The 20,355-nt window shown below is 42.0% G+C and overlaps 1 protein-coding gene across 6 annotated transcripts in view; it reads left to right on the top strand.

The window, feature by feature from the left end:
• Window positions 1-12,071, top strand: part of LOC133078681 (zinc finger protein 350-like) — a 30,898-nt gene extending 18,827 nt beyond the window's left edge. The window contains exons 1-6 of one of the 6 annotated variants that reach the window (XM_061173825.1): window positions 2,112-2,170; window positions 6,511-6,821; window positions 6,901-7,089; window positions 7,506-7,632; window positions 7,909-8,001; window positions 10,213-12,071. In XM_061173825.1, the coding sequence (XP_061029808.1) occupies window positions 7,075-7,089; window positions 7,506-7,632; window positions 7,909-8,001; window positions 10,213-11,549 (1,572 nt within the window). In that variant the 5' untranslated portion in view covers window positions 2,112-2,170; window positions 6,511-6,821; window positions 6,901-7,074 and the 3' untranslated portion in view covers window positions 11,550-12,071. Of the gene's footprint in view, window positions 1-2,086; window positions 2,171-2,323; window positions 2,361-6,510; window positions 6,822-6,900; window positions 7,090-7,505; window positions 7,633-7,908; window positions 8,002-10,212 lie in introns of those variants that run through there. The other 5 variants (XM_061173829.1, XM_061173826.1, XM_061173828.1 and 2 more) reach the window with 5 other exon arrangements.
• The last annotated feature ends 8,284 nt before the right edge of the window (window positions 12,072-20,355 follow it).

Genomic DNA, 20,355 nt, shown 5'->3' on the forward strand with positions numbered 1-20,355 from the left:
GATTAAAAATTCCTTGATTTTGCTATTTAAATGTTAAAGTTTTAACAACAGTCTGTTCTTAGTTGCACTAAACCACATTTCAGATGGTCACAATGTGACTAGTGGGTACAACATTGGACAGCATAGACAATGAGCAAAACTTTGTAGCTGACTATGTGGCTGAAAAGTATATACTGAGAGAAATCTGTCATCATTTCCATCATCCTAGAAAGTTATACTGGAGAGCCCTGGTTTACATGATTTTATATTTCCCAGCACAGAAAAATAAAAACCAATTATCTATTGATTTGGAAAGTGAATGAATGAGCTAGTGGACTAATCAGAGTGTTCTGTCATTGAAGGGAATGAGCCATTGGAAGGCAGTCCTAAAGAACACAGCTGTCTTCCCCAAATTGTATTTGATTAGAGACCCAATAACAATATAAACTGGGCAAAGCAAAAACGAAAAAGGATCCTCAGAATACATAGAATAGAAAGGATAGGAATCTTAGTCTCTAAGAATGGAGGAGAAAATAGGAGATGGGAGGTGACATTCTTAAAGGATGTTGTGGAGAAGAACCTTTGTCCACAGGACTATCACTCTTGAGAGCTGCCACCATTAAAAAAATTCCAGCTGCACTGTTACCTGCTGAATTGAGATGTGTTTTCATTATTCTTTCTCCCTCCTCTGGGAGTGGGGCTCTTGGCCTCTCACTAGCCAGAGTACTTTTCCTTAATTTCCTAACTATCCTGTAGTTATCCTAACTATTCAAGTTATAAATAGCTGGGTCTTGTTAATAGGAAAGGAAAGGGAAATTTGCCATGTTGTGGCCGTCTCAGAATTCAATCTGAAATGCTGGGTTATTGGGTAATTCCCTCCTTCAGACGTATTTTAAAGCACCAACACTGTGTGAGACGCTGTATTCCACACTGAAGATACATCAGTGAACAACACAGGCAAGGGAACAGCCTTTATGGACCTTACAATATAGTGAGGGAGAGAGTCAATGGATTATATGTCAGCAAGTGATAAGTCCTATGAAGAAAAATAGAGCCTAGTAATGGTAATTTATAGTAATGTATTGGTAATAATGGGGGAGGCCCTCCCCCCAAGCTTTTCTGGATATAATTTGAGCCAAGACTGAAGTACTGAGGGGAGTCACCCATCATAATATTGGTAACCAGAGAACATTCCAGGACTGTTTCTAATGATTGTATATGACAGGCTTCCTGCCTCAGATTCTCTGAGAAACTTAATGCAAATTTCCCAGCCAAATCCCCCACCTCCTAAACTAGAACCTCTGGGGCTGGAATCCAGGACTGCATTTTTAACAATGGCCTGATGCACACCTAATTTTGACATTCTTTGCCCTAAATCTTGGATTACTATCCGCATCACCACCCGCAGGTTGTGCTTTTCCCAGCGACTCCATACCTTGAATGGCCTCACTGCTAGTGGCCTTTTCCTAAGTCCCCCCCGCCGCCGCCGCCGCCGCCGCCGCCCCCCATCACAACTTAGATTAGCCCCAGCCGCTCTTTTCTCTCGTTACTAGCCGGCCCCGTACTGTACCAGCTTCTGGGAATCTTTTTCTGTTCTTAAAAACAGCTTTCTACAAACTATTTTCCGATCACAAGCTTTCCGTGGCGTCCGTTTACCGGAGGTAACGGTAAATCTTTTCCCTTTCTACGAGTGCGTTCTCCGCTGCCATGCCGACAACTCCTACTTGTCCGTTTGGAAACTTTTTTTTTTTTTTTTTAATACAAAGATAATACTCGCCGCGGCCGTATTACTTGTCTGCCTAGCCTGCTGAAAGCAACTTAGCCTGCATCATTTTTGCCTCGCGAAGCTTGAGACTGAAAATTTACCTATTTTCTGCAAGAGTCGAAGTACCAGGAAATTAGACAATTTCAGTGGTTTCTCACCTTCCCCGCCATCCCTGGCTCCCGGTACCCAAACACGCCTCTTAGCCTTCTGTACGTCAGGTGTCCCAACATGGTCGCCCCCTGGGGCCGCGGAGAGCTGGGCGCGGACATATTGCCTCTCAAGGAAATCCCGGAAATCCGGTCGTCCTCGTTTCCTCAAACACTGCAGATCCACTTCGGCTGCCGTAGACGGAGCCGGACCGGTCTAGACGTCAAAGCAGTTCACAGAAGTACGACGTTTAGGCTCCTTGTAGGTTGGGGAAATCAGGTTAGTGTGTGTATTTGTCCCTGGATTTTTTTTTTTTTTTTGTCACAGTGGTGGTTTTGTTTCGCCCAAGGGTGACGCGTGGACTTGGTGCAATCTGGACCCATGAGATTTTTGCCGGAGGGCAGAGGGGGAGGGTAGAAGTGCGGAGGTGGATGTATTTAACGCGAAGCAGGAGAGTACCTGCTTTGAGGTATTTGAAGGGAACCGGACGCGGGTTTTGTCTATGGTTTAGGTTGGGGGGTGTCCTGGGAGTCAGTACGATTAGATTCTGTAGAGATCATTGCTCTTCCAGCTGTCAGGGCTTGCGGTTCTGGAGATCACTCCGCTTGCAGGGCGTACGAGTGGCATTGACGATGATCGCAGTGTCGGGTTCAGGCTGGGGATTTAATTTGGGGCTCAGTGGTGTTGGGGCCTGGCTGGATGGTCATCATATGAGGGTGTTTGGCCCAGGTTTCGGATTAATAAGGAAGTGTTTAGTCAGTGTCTGTGGTACAGAGAGGCTTGTGAGGGCTGAGGCTTTGGACGCCGAGGACCCTTGGCTGTACTTTTTGGGTTGAGGTTCCAACTTCGGCTGCTGGGACGGAAGACGGTACAGCCCAGGGCAGTAGTTCGAAACCATCTGGTTTTCAGCTTTTTTGTGTGTGGGTTTTTTCTTTTTTAACTTATTTTATTGAAGTATACTTGATTTACAATGTGTTAATTTCTACTGTACAGCAAAGTGATTCAGTTATACATATATGTACATTCTTTTTCATACTCTTTTCCATTATGATTTATCACAGGATATTGAACATCCCTGTGCTATACAGTAGGGCCTTGTTGTTTATCCTGGGCTTTTAGCTTTTAATCAAGGAGTTGACTACAGACTGAGGGACTAAACCAGCAATTTCGATCTGTTTTGTATCGTCTCTGCTGCTTTCGCACAGCAAAGGCAGAATATAGTCGTGACAGAGACATTTTGGCCTGCAAATTTGAAAATCTGTGTCTGTTCTCTTTGCAGAACATGTTTGCCAACACCTGCACTCACCTCCTAATATTGATATATTGTACCGGCACCGTTACTTGCTTCCCTGACATACATGAACACTTTGTTCTTTGCTAACAGAATCTACATTTTGTTTAATTATCTATCCCTATGGCATGGGGACCTATATCCCAGTTTATTAGTAAGTCCCGGTTGGTCTTAGTCAGTCATGTGGTTCGAGTTCCCATTGGTAGTGATTGAATTAGTACTGAGAAATGAGCTTAGGTATATGGGGCATTTCTAGCCAACTGTGTATGTAAAAATCTGCTTTGGGGTTTCTGGGGGAGCATTTTCTCTTTTAAATAAGTAATGCCTTGAATCTCTTTTTTCATGTTGATAATGATACTGATGAAAATTTTCTGCTCTATTTTCAAATGTTAACTTATTCTTATTTCAATGCATTGGCTCAACTCTGCAATACAAAATTGAAAAGTGGGGTGGTAATGGACATTTTTGTCTTGTTGCTTCCTTATAAATTCACTTGCTATATTGTCTGAAGTCAACATGTTTTCAGGAGGGTAAATCTAGAATTTCAAATTTAATGACATGAAGGTATTCATAGTATTCTTTCAGACAAAAAAAAATATGTATTTTATCTGAGTCATAACTCCCATTAATTCCTTTTTCTTTTTCTTTTCTTTTTTTTTTTTTGGCCACCTGTAGCATGTCGGATCTTAGTTCCCCGACCAGGGATCAAACCCGTGCCCCCTGCAGTGGAAGTGCAGAGTCTTAACCACTGGACCACCAGGGAAGTCCCTCCCATTAATTCCTTCTGTCCTTTATTTGCACTTTCTCTTTTGACCCTAAATATTTATATATTATTGGTCTTTTCAAACAACAGGCTTTTAGTATTTTTGAGCTTTTCCATTTCTTTGTTAAATTAAAAGCTCTACAAGTGAGTTAGTATAAAAGGAATGTATACATATAGGGACTTTCCTGGCGGTCCAGTGGTTAAGACTCTGCACTTCTACTGCAGGGGGTGAGGGTTCAATCCCTGGTCATGGAACTAAGATCTCACATGCCACACAGCACGGCCAAAAAAAAAAAAGGAATATATACATATATACAGACATTACCTACATCGAAAACAGAGCATTGCCAGCACCCCAGTGGTGTTCTGTGAACCTCTTCCCAATTATATTACATCCTCACACCCGAAGGTGAATACCATCTTGTCTATTAGCAAGCACTTTCAGGCTTTTCTTTATGGTGTTATAACAATCATTCCTCATCATTATAGTTTATTTAGTTTTGGGTATTTTCAACTATGTTTCAATGTAATTATACATCATGCATTTTTTAAACCATTTTTAAAAACTGAAGTGTAGTTGATTTACAGTGTGTGTTAGCTTCAGGTGTACAGCAAAGTGATTCAGTTATACAGATATATAATCTTTTTCAGATTCTTTTCCATTGTAGGTTATTATAAGACATTGAGTATGATTCCCTGTGCTATGCAGTAGGTCCTTGTTGTTTGTCTACTTTATACACAGTAGTGTGTACATGTTCATCCCAAACTGCTAATTTATCTACCCACCCCCCATCCCCTCTGGTAACCATAAGTTTGTTTTCTATGTCTGTGAGTCTATTTCTGTTTTGTAAATAAGTTCATTTATATCAGTTTTTTAGATTCCACATATAAGTGATATCATATGATAGTTGCCTTTTTCTGACTTACTTCACTTAATATGATAATCTCTGAGTCCATCCATGTTGCTGCAGATGGCATTATTTCCTTCTTTTTTATGGCTGAGTAATATTCCATTGTATGTATACATACCACATCTTCTTTATCCTTTCATCTATTGATGGACACTTGGGTTGCATCCACGTCTTGGCTATTGTAAATAGTGCTGCTATGAACATTGGGGTGCCTGTATCTTTTCAGATTAGAGTTTTCTCCACATCATGCATTTTTTATGTCAGGCTCAGTATTTGTGAGAATCATTCACGTTTTTGCACATAGGTGTACTTTTTTTTTTCTTCTGTAACAAGGGTCAGGCAAATATATTATATAAATATCTACACAGTAAATATTTTAGGATTTCTAAGCCACAGTTCTCTCACATATACTTCTTTATTTTTGTTTTACAGTCTTTTAAAAACAAAAAAGTCATTCTTAGCTTGAAAGCTGTGCAAAGACTGTAGTTTTTCCACAGCATTCCATTGTTGAATATTTGGTTTTTCCTAGTATTTATTAAACTTGTGTTGTTTGCATTTTGGTTTATTATGAGTAATGGTGCTATGGAAATTCCTGAGTGTGTCCGCTGGTTCAAATATGCCCATATTTTTGGAGGGATGTATTTCTTAGATGTATTCTCAGAGTGAAATTGCTTCTGGCTTGGAGAACATGTGGAGATGCAGGGAGAGTGACGCTCCTATAGGGGGCACTCCTTGCCCTTACACACATACCCTGCCCTAAGCATCTCTTCCATCTGGCTGTTCCTGAGTTACATCCTTTTATAATAAGTAAATATAATAACTAAAATGTTTCTCTGAGTTCTGTGAACGGTTCTAGAAAATTTTTGTTTTGTTTTTGTCTTGTGTTTCGTTTTTTTTTGTTTTTTAGGCCGTGCCGCATGGCATGTGGGATCTTAGTTCCCCGACCAGGGATCAAATCCATACTCCCTGCAGTGGAAGCACGGAGTCCTAACCACTGGGCCACCAGGGAATTCCCTGCTCTAGCAAATTAATCAACCCAAGGAGGGGGGTCATTGGAACCTGCCATCTGTGGCTGGTTGCTTAGAAGTACACGTGACAACCTGGACTTGTGTTTGCACATGAAGTAGGAGGTAGAAGCCAGTCTCATAGGACTGAGCCTTCAACCGGTGGGATATGATATTATCTCCAGGTACATAGTGACAGAATTGAGTTGAACTGTAGGACACCCAGCCGGTGTTGTAGTATTGCTTGGTGGTGTGTTCAGAAGACACACATATTCAAACTGGTGTCAGAATCGTACCTTCTTCTGGATGAGTTTCTTGTTACTAAATTTCCCTCGTCTGGTAGCACCGCAAATTATGTACTTTAAGAAAATTATTAGTGTTCATTATGACACTAGAGATTACACATCACATGTAATTATTCTTTGTCAAATTCTTACGTTAATTAGTACTTCTGCACTTTCCTCTGACAATACAGTCTTCTTAGAGCACCTCAACTTCATTTACCACCTTCTAATTTATGTACTGTTATTTTGTATTTTAGTTTTTTATGTATTTAAAACCTCCTAAGATATTACCATTATTGCTTACAAGACATTGCTTCTGGTTTGCCCAGTACATTGGTTTTTAAACTGAAGTGTGTGTACTCACAGGGTGTATAAAAACGTTTGAGGTGGTTCCTGAGCGCACACGGTTTAAAGGAAAACAGTGCCCAGCGCCTCTCCTCCAATATGGTCTGTTTTGTATAATTGAGCGGCCTGAGATTCTCCTGCTCCTGAGGCCTGCTGCTAGGATGGATCTCGTTTCCCTCATCTCCTTTGACAGTCGCCCCACTTCAACTTCATGGAATAAAGGAATACCCCCACCACTGTCAGAAGCTTAGGCTTTTTGGCCAGAGGAATAAAGTCTTCTGGGGCAGCAGTCTTCTGGGGACACTCAGCAGTGCTGTGGGCATTGGGTTAAGGTGAGCGCCCAGGAGCAGTGTTAGCATCTGGGCCCAGAGGAAATGTACCCTCAGCTTGAATTTTCTCCTCAACCCACAGGTCCTGACTCTCCAGGAGCAAAAGAATCAGTAGAAGGAGGAAGAAGTTACAGGATTTCGTATCAGCATTTCTTGGGACACACTTGATTGAAGACAGAACAGAATTTAGAGCAGATCCAGAAGACACAGTGACAGAACCTCTCTGTTGCCAGCTGTTTTCAGAAAACAGAAGAAAATGATCGAGGCCCAGGTGACTTTTGTTCTGTTTTATTCTTTCCTTTGTTCCCTGATGGATTTGTAGAGGCCTGTAAAAAATCACTTCCATTATTCTGTAAACTATAAATATATGTATCTTTTCTCTGTCATTCATATAAATATATATATATTTATACATATATATATATGAGAATGTGGTGTCTCTAGCTTAACAAGAAGATTTAACTTCTATGCATTATAGAAACTTCTAATTGGATAAATGGATGGGTGGCTGACTACACAATCAGAGAATATTGTATTAGACATTTGCTTCTTCAATGGTTTATTAAAATAAAAACCCTGCTAGATATCTCGATGCAGCCTATAAAGTGGAAATGAGCAGAAAAACTTTAACATTTCTTCCATATCATCAAAAGGATATCATTTCATTAAACACCACTGTTATTACAGGAAACCCTGACATTTGACGATGTGGCTGTGGACTTCACGTGGGAGGAGTGGCAGTTCCTGGCCCCTCCTCAGAAGGACCTGTACCGGGATGTGATGCTGGAGAACTATAGCAACCTGCTGTCTGTGGGTGAGGACGGCTCCCCTGGGTCCCTTAGAGGGTCCCCAATCAGTGACCTTTCCTTTCTCAGCTTCTGAAAGCTCTGGAGTGTCTGTGATGCTCTGAAGCAATAGATTTTTAGCCCCTTACCCAGATACGTGGGTATATTCTCCCTTCTCCTGAGAGAAAAGCCTTTACTTTGTAGGTTGTAACATTGTTTTGTCCTCAAATGTAACACTCTGCTGTCTTCACAGATCCCAAGCCCAATTCAGTGGGTCTAAATCTGTTGTCATTTCCCATGAATAGGTTATAAAGCCAGCAAACCAGACATACTCTCCAAGTTGGATCAAGGAGAACCATGGACGATGGAAGATGAAATCCACTGTCGAACCCATTCAGGTGAGTGAGAGACCAGCAAGGTGACAGGCATGGAAATCACACTGTAGTTGGTCAGAGAAGAGTCACAGCTGTGAGGGGGTTGGACGCTGGGTAAGCAGTGCCTCCGTGCATCCCTCTCCCGATGTCAGACCTCTTTTTCTTTGTAGGAGTTTAGAGAAAAATATATCCCTTCTTAGGGAAGACTCTTGTCTTTTCTGGGATCTGTTTCTTCTTTATTTTACCCCCATCTTGATTTTTGTTTGCATAGTTTTCTTTTCCCTAGGATTCTCATATCTTTTCCTTCTTCTTCATACACTTCCACCTCCTTTTCTATGAAATTCCACCTTCCAAGGCCTCTCTCCAAAGAGAAAACTTTGAATTCCTCACTGTCTTCTGGCTACTGCACCTTTCTGCTCCACTGGTAATGTTGATTTCCTTCCTCACATCCACCCCATCTTGGATGCCGGGCCCCAAAGTAGACTGGTCTTCACTGTGCCTTATTCCCACTCTGAGGTTCTCCAAAGGTTTTGTTTTCCATTTTCTCCAATGATCTCTTAACCTTCAAAGTTTTCTTCATCATAATAAGCTAAGCTCCTTAGGGTCATTGAAGAAGACTCCAAATTGATCTCTCCCCAGTGTGATCCACCACAGACTTGGGTTCTATATAACTTATCTCGATGGCAGCTCTCCTGTGTTCCCAGTAACTGCAAGGACCTAAGATCATCTTCCCTCCCAGGAAACCCTAGAAGTTTAGGTTCTGCCTTACTCCTGTGCATCCTCCATCCTGGCCATTCAGGCATTACCTCAAATGTCCCCCACCTGCAGAGCTCTTTTCTGTAAAGGGGTCTGCTGTTCATCATGAATTTTTAACTAGGAAAGTTATTTTAACATCCTACATTCTTAGTTCCAGCCTCAACCAGACCATAACTCTTGCCTACTTCGAATTAATTCCTTTGTGTATTTACTGATTTTGAACTTTCTTCTTGTTCATTGTAGACCTTACCATTGTATTCACTTCCTGAAAGCTTTCATTTCTTTCCCCTCATCTTCTGATAACATTAAGTCCCAGGTAGGGACTTCCCTGGCAGTCCAATGGTTAAGACTCCACGCTTCCAGTGCAGGGCACGTGGGTTCAATCCCTGTTCAGGGAGCTAAGATCCCATGTGCCATGTGGCACAGCCAAAAAAAAAAGTTCCAGGTAACCATGTTACCTGTCACATGACATAAAAATTCTTCTTTTAGTGATCGCCATGACATGTCATCTTGTTCACACAGAGATTTCCATCTTCTTTCCTAAACCTCCCAATCTGTTCCATACATGTGATTGCTTCCTTGATTCATTCCTCTATGAATTATTTTTTTGATAGTCTAGTGTAAGCTGGAAGGTAACAGCAGTTGATAAAACAAATAGACCAAGAGCTTTCATTCTAAGGAGACGAGACATCAATTTAATCAAAATTTAAAATAAATAATATGTCTAGTGGGTGAAAAGTGCCGTGATGGAATGAAGTTGCATAATGGATCTCTCTGAGGTGCACATTGTAAGTTAAATGTGCTTGGAGTTCTCTGCTGTGTCATTTTCTTTGTCTTTTTTTTTCCTTTCATTTTCTTTTTTTTTTTTTCTTTTTGTCTTCTAGTTTTTTCTTTTCTTTTTCTGCTGTGTCATATTCTTCATTCCCCTCATGCACACCACAACAATGGATCCATGGGGAGGCCTGTCTTCCTCCAAAATGAGCCCTGGTTTCCTCCACCTCTCTTCCTCTCCATCGTTCCTTCCCGCCAGGTTTCCCAACCTGCAGCTGTTTTCCTGTGTCTGTCTCTGCCCTGTAAAGTGGTTTTACCCACCTACAGTATAGGCTCCGTGAACACGAGGATCTATGTTTGTGAATCCCCAACACTAGCACTGTTCCTGGTACACAGAGGTGATCAGTAAGGATCTGTGGAATGAATGAGTCCATCCCTCCCCAATTTGGATGAGGTGACCCTGCAACCTGTGGTCTCCTGCTCACAGGAAACTGCTCGTATTTTACAGTATTTAGAAAGTAACCAAATCTGTATTTATTCATTATGACTGTTTTTTTCCAATGTATACAGAACATTAAACATGGAGTTTTATTAACATTCATACCATAGGGTCATCACTAAAAAGACACCTCACATCAAAGTATTTTTTAAAATACTTTTATTCCAAATCTGGGAGATGCAGGATTTCATTCTTCTTTTCTTTCCTAGAAGTCTGGAAAGTTGATGATCACCTGCTGGAGCACTTACAAAATGAGAGCATGGAGAAGAGACTAGAACAATGGCACAAACAGAACCCACTGGAATATTCTGTTCATCGGAGGAGAACTCATTTTCTGTTCAGGCAAAATCATGGTATGTTTGACTTACATGGAAAAAGTATGAAATCAAATTTAACTTTACTTTCCGAGAGCAGGAGCTATGAAATAAAGAGCCCTGCTGAGTTTACTGGAGAAGTCAGATCCTGTCTCCATGCTGACAATGAACAATTTCATACTGAAATTAAATTCCCCGCAAGCCAAAAACTCATCAGCACTAAGTCCCAATTCATCAAGCATCAGAAGACTCAAAAAATAAAGAAATCTCATGTATGTGGTGAATGTGGGAAAGCTTTCATCAAGAAGTCTTGGCTCACTGATCACCAGAATCTTCATACAGGAGAGAAGCCCCATCGATGTAATCTATGTGGGAAAGCCTTCTTCAGAAAGTTCAAGCTCACTGAACATCAGAGAACGCATACAGGAGAGAAACCTTATGAATGCACTGAATGTGGCAAAGCCTTCCTCAAGAAATCAGGGCTCAGTGTCCATCAGAAAACCCATACCGGGGAGAAACCATTTATATGCAGCGAATGCGGAAAGGGCTTCATCCAGAAGGGGAATCTTATGGTGCATCAGCGGATTCACACAGGCGAGAAACCTTATATATGCAATGAATGTGGAAAAGGCTTCAGCCAAAAGACGTGCCTCACAGCACACCAGAGATTTCACACAGGAACGACTCCCTTTGTGTGTGGGGAATGTGGAAAAACCCTTTCCCAGAAGACAGGTCTCATTAAACACCAAAGGACTCACACAGGAGAGAAACCCTTTGAATGCAGCGATTGTGGGAAAGGCTTTATCGAGAAGCCACAGCTCGTTATACATCAGAGAATCCATACAGGGGAGAAACCTTATAGATGTAGTGAATGTGGGAAATCATTCAGAGGGAAGTCAGTCCTCAATAAACATCAGAAAACTCATTCAGTCAAGGTGGAAAATCCTCCCTCAGAGGGTCACAGGTCCTCACAGAGCAGTGTTGTCCTCCAAGAGAAAAACCTTAATACAGTGACAATGCAAGTACCTTCTGTGGTCCCTCAGACATCAGTCAACATCAGTGGGCTCCTAGCAAACAGGAATGTAGTCATAGTGGGACAGCCTGTGGCCAGATGTGCACCCACAGGAGACAGCAGAGGGTTGGCACAGGAGAGAACCCTTATGAATGCAGTGAATGTGGTTGTGCCTTCAGTGGTCAATTATATTTTATTTTATGTCACAGAAAACCAGTAGGGAAAAAAATTAAGACATTCTCTGAGGAAAAGGGTTGAGCGAAAATTTCTAGTTCATATGGTGGCTGAAAAGTATACACTGAGAGAAACTGTATAAATGCTGAGACTGGGAACACATGACCTACTCATCCAATTACGTATATGCCTTGATACTGAGGCATAATCTGATGTTAACCCAAACACATACACGTCAATTGCTCTGTTGTGTCAATTAAATAAATGAAGGAAGCCTGAGTTCAACTAAGTGGAGGAAATAAGGAGGTGAATTTTTTAAACATATAATTTGTTTCTGGAAGGTTGCTATGGAGGAAAAATCACAGGAGGGCTAATATTGGATTGGTGGGCTATGGGGCGTGTATATATCAATTCACTTTCCCCAGGCCAAGGTGAACGATGAATCTGAAACTGTGATGTCTTCCTTAAACTTTCAGCAGTTTATATTATGCAGAGGTACTAATGAAACAACAGCCTTAGGCTGAGTCAGTTTGGTCTTTCACAGAGTATTTGTCAAATACGTCCTTGGTATATGGTTCTGTTCCAAAAGCTGAGGATACTGTGATCAGAACAGAGAAAGCTCATGGTCCCCTGGAGAGACCATTGAGGTAGTCGGATTATCTTTAAGTGGCATCTCTACACTCAAGCTAATTTAGTGAGAGGATGTAAGTATCCATAATAAGTGAAATGGACCTGGAGTAATTGGCTCAAGGGAATATGACAATTTATTGTTGAAGGAGCATATCATTTGGGGGATTGGGGAAGGAGTTAATAATGGTATTTAAGCACCATAGAACACAAATAAGTTTTTTTTAAATTTATTTTATTGAAGTATAGTTGATGTACAATGTTAATTTCTGCTGTACAGCAAAGTGACTCAGTTATATGTATGTATATATATTCTTTTTCATATTTTTTTCCATTATGGTTTATCACAGAATAATGAGTATAGTCCCCTGTGCTATACAGTAGGACCTCGTTGTTTCAAGTAAGTTATTTTTTACTTTTATTTATGTATTTATTTGGCCACGTCACACAGCTTGTGGGATCTTAGTTCCCTGAACAGGGATTGAACCAGGGCCCTCAGCAGTGAAAGTGTGGAGTCCTAACCACTGGATCGCCAGGGAATTCCCCAAATAAGTTATTTTTTTAAATGCCTATTTGTTATCTCCACGAGGAAATTATAAATTCCTTAATTTTAGTGGCTTTCTTTAAATTTTAATGTTTAAAAAAATTGAAAACCAATAAGATGAAAAATCAGTTCTTCAGCCACATTTCAAGTGCTCAGCAGTCATGTGACTTGTGGCAATAGAATTGGACAGCACAGACAGCAAAATGGTGAGACAATGGGAAGATGCTCTACCGTCATTTCCATTGTGCCAGGAAGTTATATTGGAGAGTGCTGGTTTCCATGATTTTCGGTTTCCCAGCACAGAGGGGGGAAAAAAAATTCTCATCATCTCTAGATTTGGAAAGTGAATGAATAAACTAATGGGCTAATCAAAATGTATTCTGTCTGTCACTGAAGGGAAAGACAGTTCTAAAGAACAAAATTGACACCCCAAACTGTTTGAGGTTAGAGAGACTTAACTGATTATAAAGGGACAAAGCAGAAAAGGAAAATGGTTCCTAGAATAAATAGAACAAAATGCAAAATGAGAGCCTTAGTCTTTAAGAATGGTGGAGTGTATAGGGAGTGGGGGGAGGTGAGATCTTCTTGGAATGTCTTGGAAATGAATCCTGAGATTTGTCCACAGGCCTAACACCTGTGAAGAGTTGCCATTTAAAGATCCTGGCTCCTCTGTGACCTGCTGAATTGAGACAGGTGTCTTCTATCTCCCTCATTCCTTCCTGCTGTCCTCAAAGTGGGGTCTTTGCTTTCTCCTTTATCCAGAGTTCTTTCCCATGATCCCATGAGGATATAAGATCCCAATTACAAACAGTCCTACTCATAGGAAAAGACATGGAAATTTGCCGTGCTGTGGCCCACTCAGAATTCAGTCAAAATCCTAGGTCTGGGTAATTTACTCCTCCAGAAACGCTTTAAAGCGCCATCACTGTGCAAATCACTGTTTTACACAGTGAGAAAACATCAGTGAGCAAAACAGGCAAAGGAACAGCCTTTATGGTGGACCATATAATCTAGTGAAGGAGAGAGATGGTGAGAGAGACTACAAAATGTCAGGAAGTGATAAATCCTATGAGGAGAAATGAAGTCTAATAATAGATAGTAATTTATAGTAATCTGTAGGTAGTAATGAGGGAGATTTCCCCCTCCCCAAGGAAAGGCTTTTCTGGATATAATTTGAGCCAAAACCGAAGTACTGAGGGGAATCACCCTTCAGAATATTTGTAACCAGAGAACATTCCAGGACTGTAATAATTGTCTATGACAAACTTCCTGCCTCAGATGCTCTGAGAAACTTAATGCAATTCCTGAGTCACACCCCACACCTCCTAAACCAGAACCTCTGGGGCTGGAGTCCCGGACTCTGCATTTTTAACAAGGGCCTGATGCACACCTAATTTTGAACATATTTGTCCTAAATCCTGGGCTACGGTCCCCATCACCACCCTCACATTATAATGGATGGATTCAGGACAGAGAGTCTCCAGCAAAGAATCAGTCACGAGGGCTCCAGCAACCTGACCCTCAGCTCCCCTCCACTTCCTGTCCTGTGACTCTCCACTTCCAGCCAAGGCATGGTCAGGCAGGCTCACTCCTGGAACTGATCAGTTGGGGCCTGGGATGGGTTGGCTGGGCTGCCCTGAGCTCTGAGGGCCACGTGCTGAGCTTACCTTTCAGAACTTGGCATCCCCAGGTAAAGGAGGCCCAGTGCATGCCTAAGCCTGCTTCCACACCCAGGATCCTTACGATTTCAATAAAGATCACCCGTCACCTCAAACAGTGGTTAGGAGTGGGCAATGAAGTCATACTGCCTGATTTTTTTTTTTTTTAAATAAATTTATTTATTTATTTTTGACTGCATTGGGTCTTTGTTGCTGTGCCCAGGCTTTCTCTAGTTGCAGCGATCGGGGGCTACTCTTCGTTGCGGTGGCGAGCTTCTCATTGCGGTGGCTTCTCTTGTTGCGGGGCACAGGCTCCAGGCATGTGGGCTTCAGTAGTTGTGGCCCGCAGGCTCAGTAATTGTGGCTCGCAGGCTGTAGAGCGCAGGCTCAGTAGTCGTGGCGCACGGGCTTCATTGCTCCATGGCATGTGGGATCTTCCCAGACCAGGGCTTGAACCTGTGTCCCCTGCATTGGCAGGCGGATTCTTAACCACTGCGCCACCAGGGAAGTCCCATACTGCCTGATTTGAATCCTGCCGTGCCAGCCCTGAGCTGTGTGCCTCTGAGCAAGTTACTCAACTCACCTCAGTTTATCTTTAATATCTGCCTGGGTAGGTTTATTGTGAGAAGTAGATGTAGTTAAAATAGTGCCTGCCAAATGCAATTAATAACAGTATTATCATTAGTCCTAGTGAGGGAGGACTTTCCTTTCTTTCCTCCTATCTTCTGGGTCCCTCCTTCATTCTTCATCATCTTCAACAATCATTTCTTCAGTGAAGCTTTCCCTCACTCGGCCAGGTTCCCCAATTTCTGGCCCTCCATAGAACGATGTTCCTCTCCTTATAAGCCCTTTATAGACTTGCAGTTTTATTTTTCCTGGATTTAGATGTGTATTCCCCATCAAGATTGGATTGAAATTGTTTGAATAGGTCACAGAGTCATGTGGTTCAAAACTTAAAACTATATAAAAAGGTGCATTTATGAGTCTCACTTTTACCCTGTTCTCAGTTTGTTTTCCCTTGACCTTCTGGCTCCCACAGGTAAGTATTATTCCCTCCAGTGTTTTTTTTTTTTTTTTTTTTTTTGGCAGTACAAGCAAGTAGATACTACTTTTTGTCCCTTTTCTTTTCAAAAAGCAGCACATATAAACATTCTCTTGCAACTTTGCTGTATTTAATTTTCACTGAGCAGCATAGAACCTTGACGAAGAGAATACTGTATCTTGCAAGCCAAATTCAGTTATTCATTTAATAGTCCGTTATTGAAAACTGCTCAAGTTTTTGTTCTGAGCACTGTGGATACAAAAATATTACAGAGTTTCTGTCTGAGGAACTCATAGTACATTTTGGAGGGCCGTCAAATTAACATATTATGATGGTCTAGAAAGATAAATGATCTTCAGTCATCCCTTGTATAGACATGTTTTCTCTACTGGATGCCTTTTATACTTCCTATCGTTAGCACCACAATACAGCTGCAATTTTATATTTAATAACTGTATTATTGTTTTTGAGACTGACCTGGAAGGTGTCCGAGAATGCTATCTGAAGAAGTGACATCTAAGATGACTCATGAAAGAACAGCCATAGTAACTAATATTCTCTCATTGCTTCCTGTGTGCCAAGGACTTCAATGGAGGGAAAGTATTTGCAAATTCCTGGTAGCATATGAGACCACAGGGCATTGGGAAGTGGAAGGCAGGGAGTAATGGAGGATGATAATGGAGAATCCGTTTGATGTTTGCTTGTATACAGTCTTAAAAGAATTCTCTTGAGATCTTGCTTTAGTCTGTAATCAGTATACTAATTCAGAGTTTCATGGAGGGTATGGTAATAAACATGGTGTGATACGGAAAAAAAGGAGGTGGTTGGAGAGACACCTTCTAAGAAGGGACCAGTGCGGTGGCAAATTCAGTAGTAATTCAGATAAATGGACTAAAGCAATGAGGGCGAGTACAGGGAGTGATTCAGAAGTTATTTCTGAGACAGCATAACAGGAATTGGTGGCCAGTGTGACGACATATAAGTTTTGTTTTGGTTTCGTCCTCTGACCTTTTCACAGCAACCTCCAGTAACCTACAATCCAGGTAACACATCTCTATTCTTAATTTATTGTGTAATAGTGACTGCTAGATGAGAAGCAGAATAAGGGAAAATTCAGTCTGGAAGGGAGAAGGACTTCCATTTTAGAGTTGTGTAGTTTGAGGAGCTGCGAGACTGGAGCAGGCAGTATGTTTTGATGCTGTGTTAATAAAATCTTTTGAGTTTAGTGGGTACTTAGTGAAGAGTCCATCTCCACGCCCAAACCCCAAATATAATCAAAATTGTAAGTTTTACTTAATCCATTCAAGAATTTGAAATGCATATGTTTATTAATGTTTGCCATGTGAGGATCACATTATAAATACTGGAGGTCAGTATTTCATCCTTTTGAAGTCACTTAAAAAATACTGGTAATTCTATAATTGGTTTTTTAATGGCTATAAACCGTTCTGTTGAAGGAATGTGTTTAATTTATCAAACTATTCACCTGCTGATTGTACATTCAAGTTATTCCTAGTTTTAAAAAATTTTACCAAAATTTCTGTGGTTAATATAAAAAGTTTTTAACAAAGATTCTTAGCATTGGAATTTCTACATCAACGAGAACGAAAAATTTAAATTGTATAGATAATTCTAATAAATTGCCCTCTAAAAACAATGTATAGATAATATCCTCTACTACCCCTTTGCCTGCATAAAATAATGGCTAATATTTCTTAAGTGTGTTTATTTTATTTGGGAATGATGCCAAACAGTATAACAGCACAGCTCACCATTTAATTACTCTGAAATGCCCTTCGTTTTTTAAGGAAACATTTGCATACATTTGAAGCCTCACCCCTCTCCCTTCCCTACTAGAGGCAGCCACATTCCCAGGCCCCTATGGGCATCGGTGTTCACAGAGCCCCGCTCTCAGCATCGGCCCCGCCCCTTCAACAGGTCTCAGACCAGCCGTACTCATTCCCATCCCCGCTTTACCTCTCTCCCAAATTTCACCAGGACTCGACGTTTCCGTGTTTTGTCCAGGACCTGACCGCCGCCTTTACAACGTGTCTCAACTACAAACTTTGTTGACCGTCCCAAGTCTCCTCCTAACGCTAGCTCCTCGGGTCTCTGCCGAACGGAACTGCACTTCCTGTAACATGGCCGCCCCCTTGGTGCTCCTCCGTCGTGGCTCACGGGCGCCGCCATCTCTCCCGTTTTGCCCAAAAGACAAAATAGAATCCAGCTCAAGCCGCCACGGCCTTGGATAGGGTCCAGCCTCTAAGAAATTATTCAGCCTAGTGCTTCTGACCGACAACGAGGAGGGAAAGGGAAGGAGGTGTCCAAAAGTGATTTCAGTTCTTCCCGCTCTGAGCCGTAGCCTCCATCCTGACCGTTTCCTCCCCGATCGCGGAGATGGGCGTGGCCACGTTACGTCATAGAGCTGGTCGTGGGGCCCGAACTCCAACACGCCGGAAGGCTCTGAGGTCGGGCCGGGCCGGAGGCGTCCCTAGCGACAGCCAGAGAGGGGATTTGGGCGCGACAGCGCGACAGTGGGAATCATTTTGGAAGTGAATTCAGTCTTTGGCAGCTGGCGGGAGCCTTGAGAATCTCAGCATCAGGTGGGTCGGGGTCTGCACGTGGTTCCGGAGTGAGGGGGCCTGTGAGGCCAGTGAAAGGCCTTCTGGGGGTGTCTTTAGGTTCAGTCACTGGGGAGGCTTGGCTTCAGTAGTAGGCCCTTTGGCGGTCAGTGTTATTAAATGTATGAAGAGAGAAACGACCGAGGCTCTGACTGAGGGTTTTTGGCGATGTGGGTATTTTGAAACCCAGCCCTCCTGAAAATGAGTTCCCCCGCTGACTTTGTATTTAACCTCTGTATCCCAAACTTTATTCTTTTTCTTGTCCTACCCTTGTTCCCCTCAGGATTGAGGAGTATCAAAGAAAGGGGGGGATTGAAACTGAGGACCCTGAAACACCTCTTGGGTACAAGAGCCCCTCTGTGTCACCCCCTTTCTAGTTTGTAGAAAAAGGCTTTGGTCTCTCTTGGGGTTTCCTTGAGTTCCAAAGATCAGACTAATTAGGGAAGTGAGGGAATGTAGAAACGGGGAAAAGCAGACAAGAAACAATAGTTCATAGAGTCCTAGTTCCTCCTCAAAGGATGTGCATAACGATCTGATGCATAACGATCTGATGCATACCTTTAAGTTGTTCTGCAGAAACTAAGACACCTGCCAGGGTGGAGGGTGGTGACTACTTGCTGAGCATACGCATGTAGACCTCAGACTGGTTGGAACCAGAAAGTTGATGATTAAGGTTCCTGAAACACTGTTATCTCACCAACAACCAATCAGAAGAAAGTCATCCCTCACCTGCGTCCCTCACCACAAATGTTGCCTTTAAAAACCCTTCCCTGAAAGCCATCGGGGAGTTGAGGCTTTCGAGCCTGAGCTGCCAGTTCTCCTTGCTGGGCCCTGTAGTAAACGCTGGACTTTCCTTCACACCAACCCGGTGTCAGTAAATTGGCTTTGCTGCTCAGCGGGTGAGCTGACCCAAGTTTGGTTTGGTAGCAATTTCTGCTCGTGAAGCTCAGTGATTAAGACCTGGAGTGGTAGGTGTAGATCAGTGAATTCGATGTCTCATGCAGGTCTGCGATTCACTGTGGGGCTCACACGTGGAGAAGCCTGGGATGGGGGACGGGTGCTAATGAATGGGGGTTTCTGGTTCAGATTTCAGATTTAACTTGGAGTCATTTTTTGTTGTTGTTGTTTTGTGGGGGAGGCTAGTGTATGTGGAGGGGCATGAGGCTGGCGCTTTGGAGACCCAGGGTCCCTGGAGAGTAGGTAGGTTGAGGTTCAGATGGCGATTCCTGGGCACAGACTTGATGATAGATTCATTCAGCTGATCCGGATCCAGTACGCTCCTTCAAGTCCATACCTTCATCAAGGCACTAATTAAAAACTCTTTTGTCTTGCCACATAAACACTCTTGTCATTGTCTTCCCAACCAAAAAAGTAGTTAGATATGATCTAGTGATGTGTTATAAAAGATACATTTTATTCTTCTTGCCTCCAACTTTACTCCACAGTTTTCTTGGATATTTCCTTTCAGGTTCATGCTACACAAGTGAAAACATCTCTGTTACCCGAAACGCTGATCTCCAGTGCAAACCATTGTGTGTGTTTAATATTTTTTTGTTACCTTTGCATATGGAATGACCTGTATAACAGATATAATTTGGTTTTATCACTTCATTTCTAATTATAAACACTTCCATAGTATAAAACGATTACACATTTTCTTAATGGCTGCAGTAGTGTCACATCAGGTGGATGAACCAGTGACAAGGTTACTAGAGTCACATTAAATGTATGTATACATTAATTTGGATAGGCTTGACTTATATATCTATACTTTTCTGCAACATGTTATGATTCTATGCTTATCCACCCACAGGATTTGTTGCCATTTACTACTGAATAATTCAGAGTTTTCATTTATATTGCCTTTTTAGTTTGAAGGTTTTTCATGTGTTTTTTTCCCTGGATATGCAGGGTTTTGTTTCTATTTTGATTAATGTGCTGAATTTCTCATTACTGTTGATTTCTAGTTTTGTTACATTGTGGTCAAGGAATAAGCCTCTTTGATATTGACTTGTGAAACTTATGAAAATGTCTTTCTATGGCCTACTTTGCTCTGTAAAGCTTTATTTTTTTATATTTACACATAGGTGTATTTCTGGAAAGGCAGGTGGCCCTTCTAGGGCAACACGGGTGATTCCATAAAGTGAATGGGTGCAATGCCAAGAAGTCATCAGCAGGGACATGAGGGCTCATGCACAAGGAGTCATGAAATTTGGACGTGGCCAAGATGTTGCATTCATGTTCTCCTCCCCCATGAAGTTTTATAGCTATAGTTTTATAGTGCTAGATAGTCCTATAAATAGTTTTATACCGTTTCTCTTGTCCAGATCTCTAGTTCTGGTGCCTAAAGTGATTCTAGG

Source organism: Eubalaena glacialis, chromosome 18 (genome assembly GCF_028564815.1).
Source record: "Eubalaena glacialis isolate mEubGla1 chromosome 18, mEubGla1.1.hap2.+ XY, whole genome shotgun sequence".
Lineage (NCBI taxonomy): Eukaryota > Metazoa > Chordata > Mammalia > Artiodactyla > Balaenidae > Eubalaena > Eubalaena glacialis.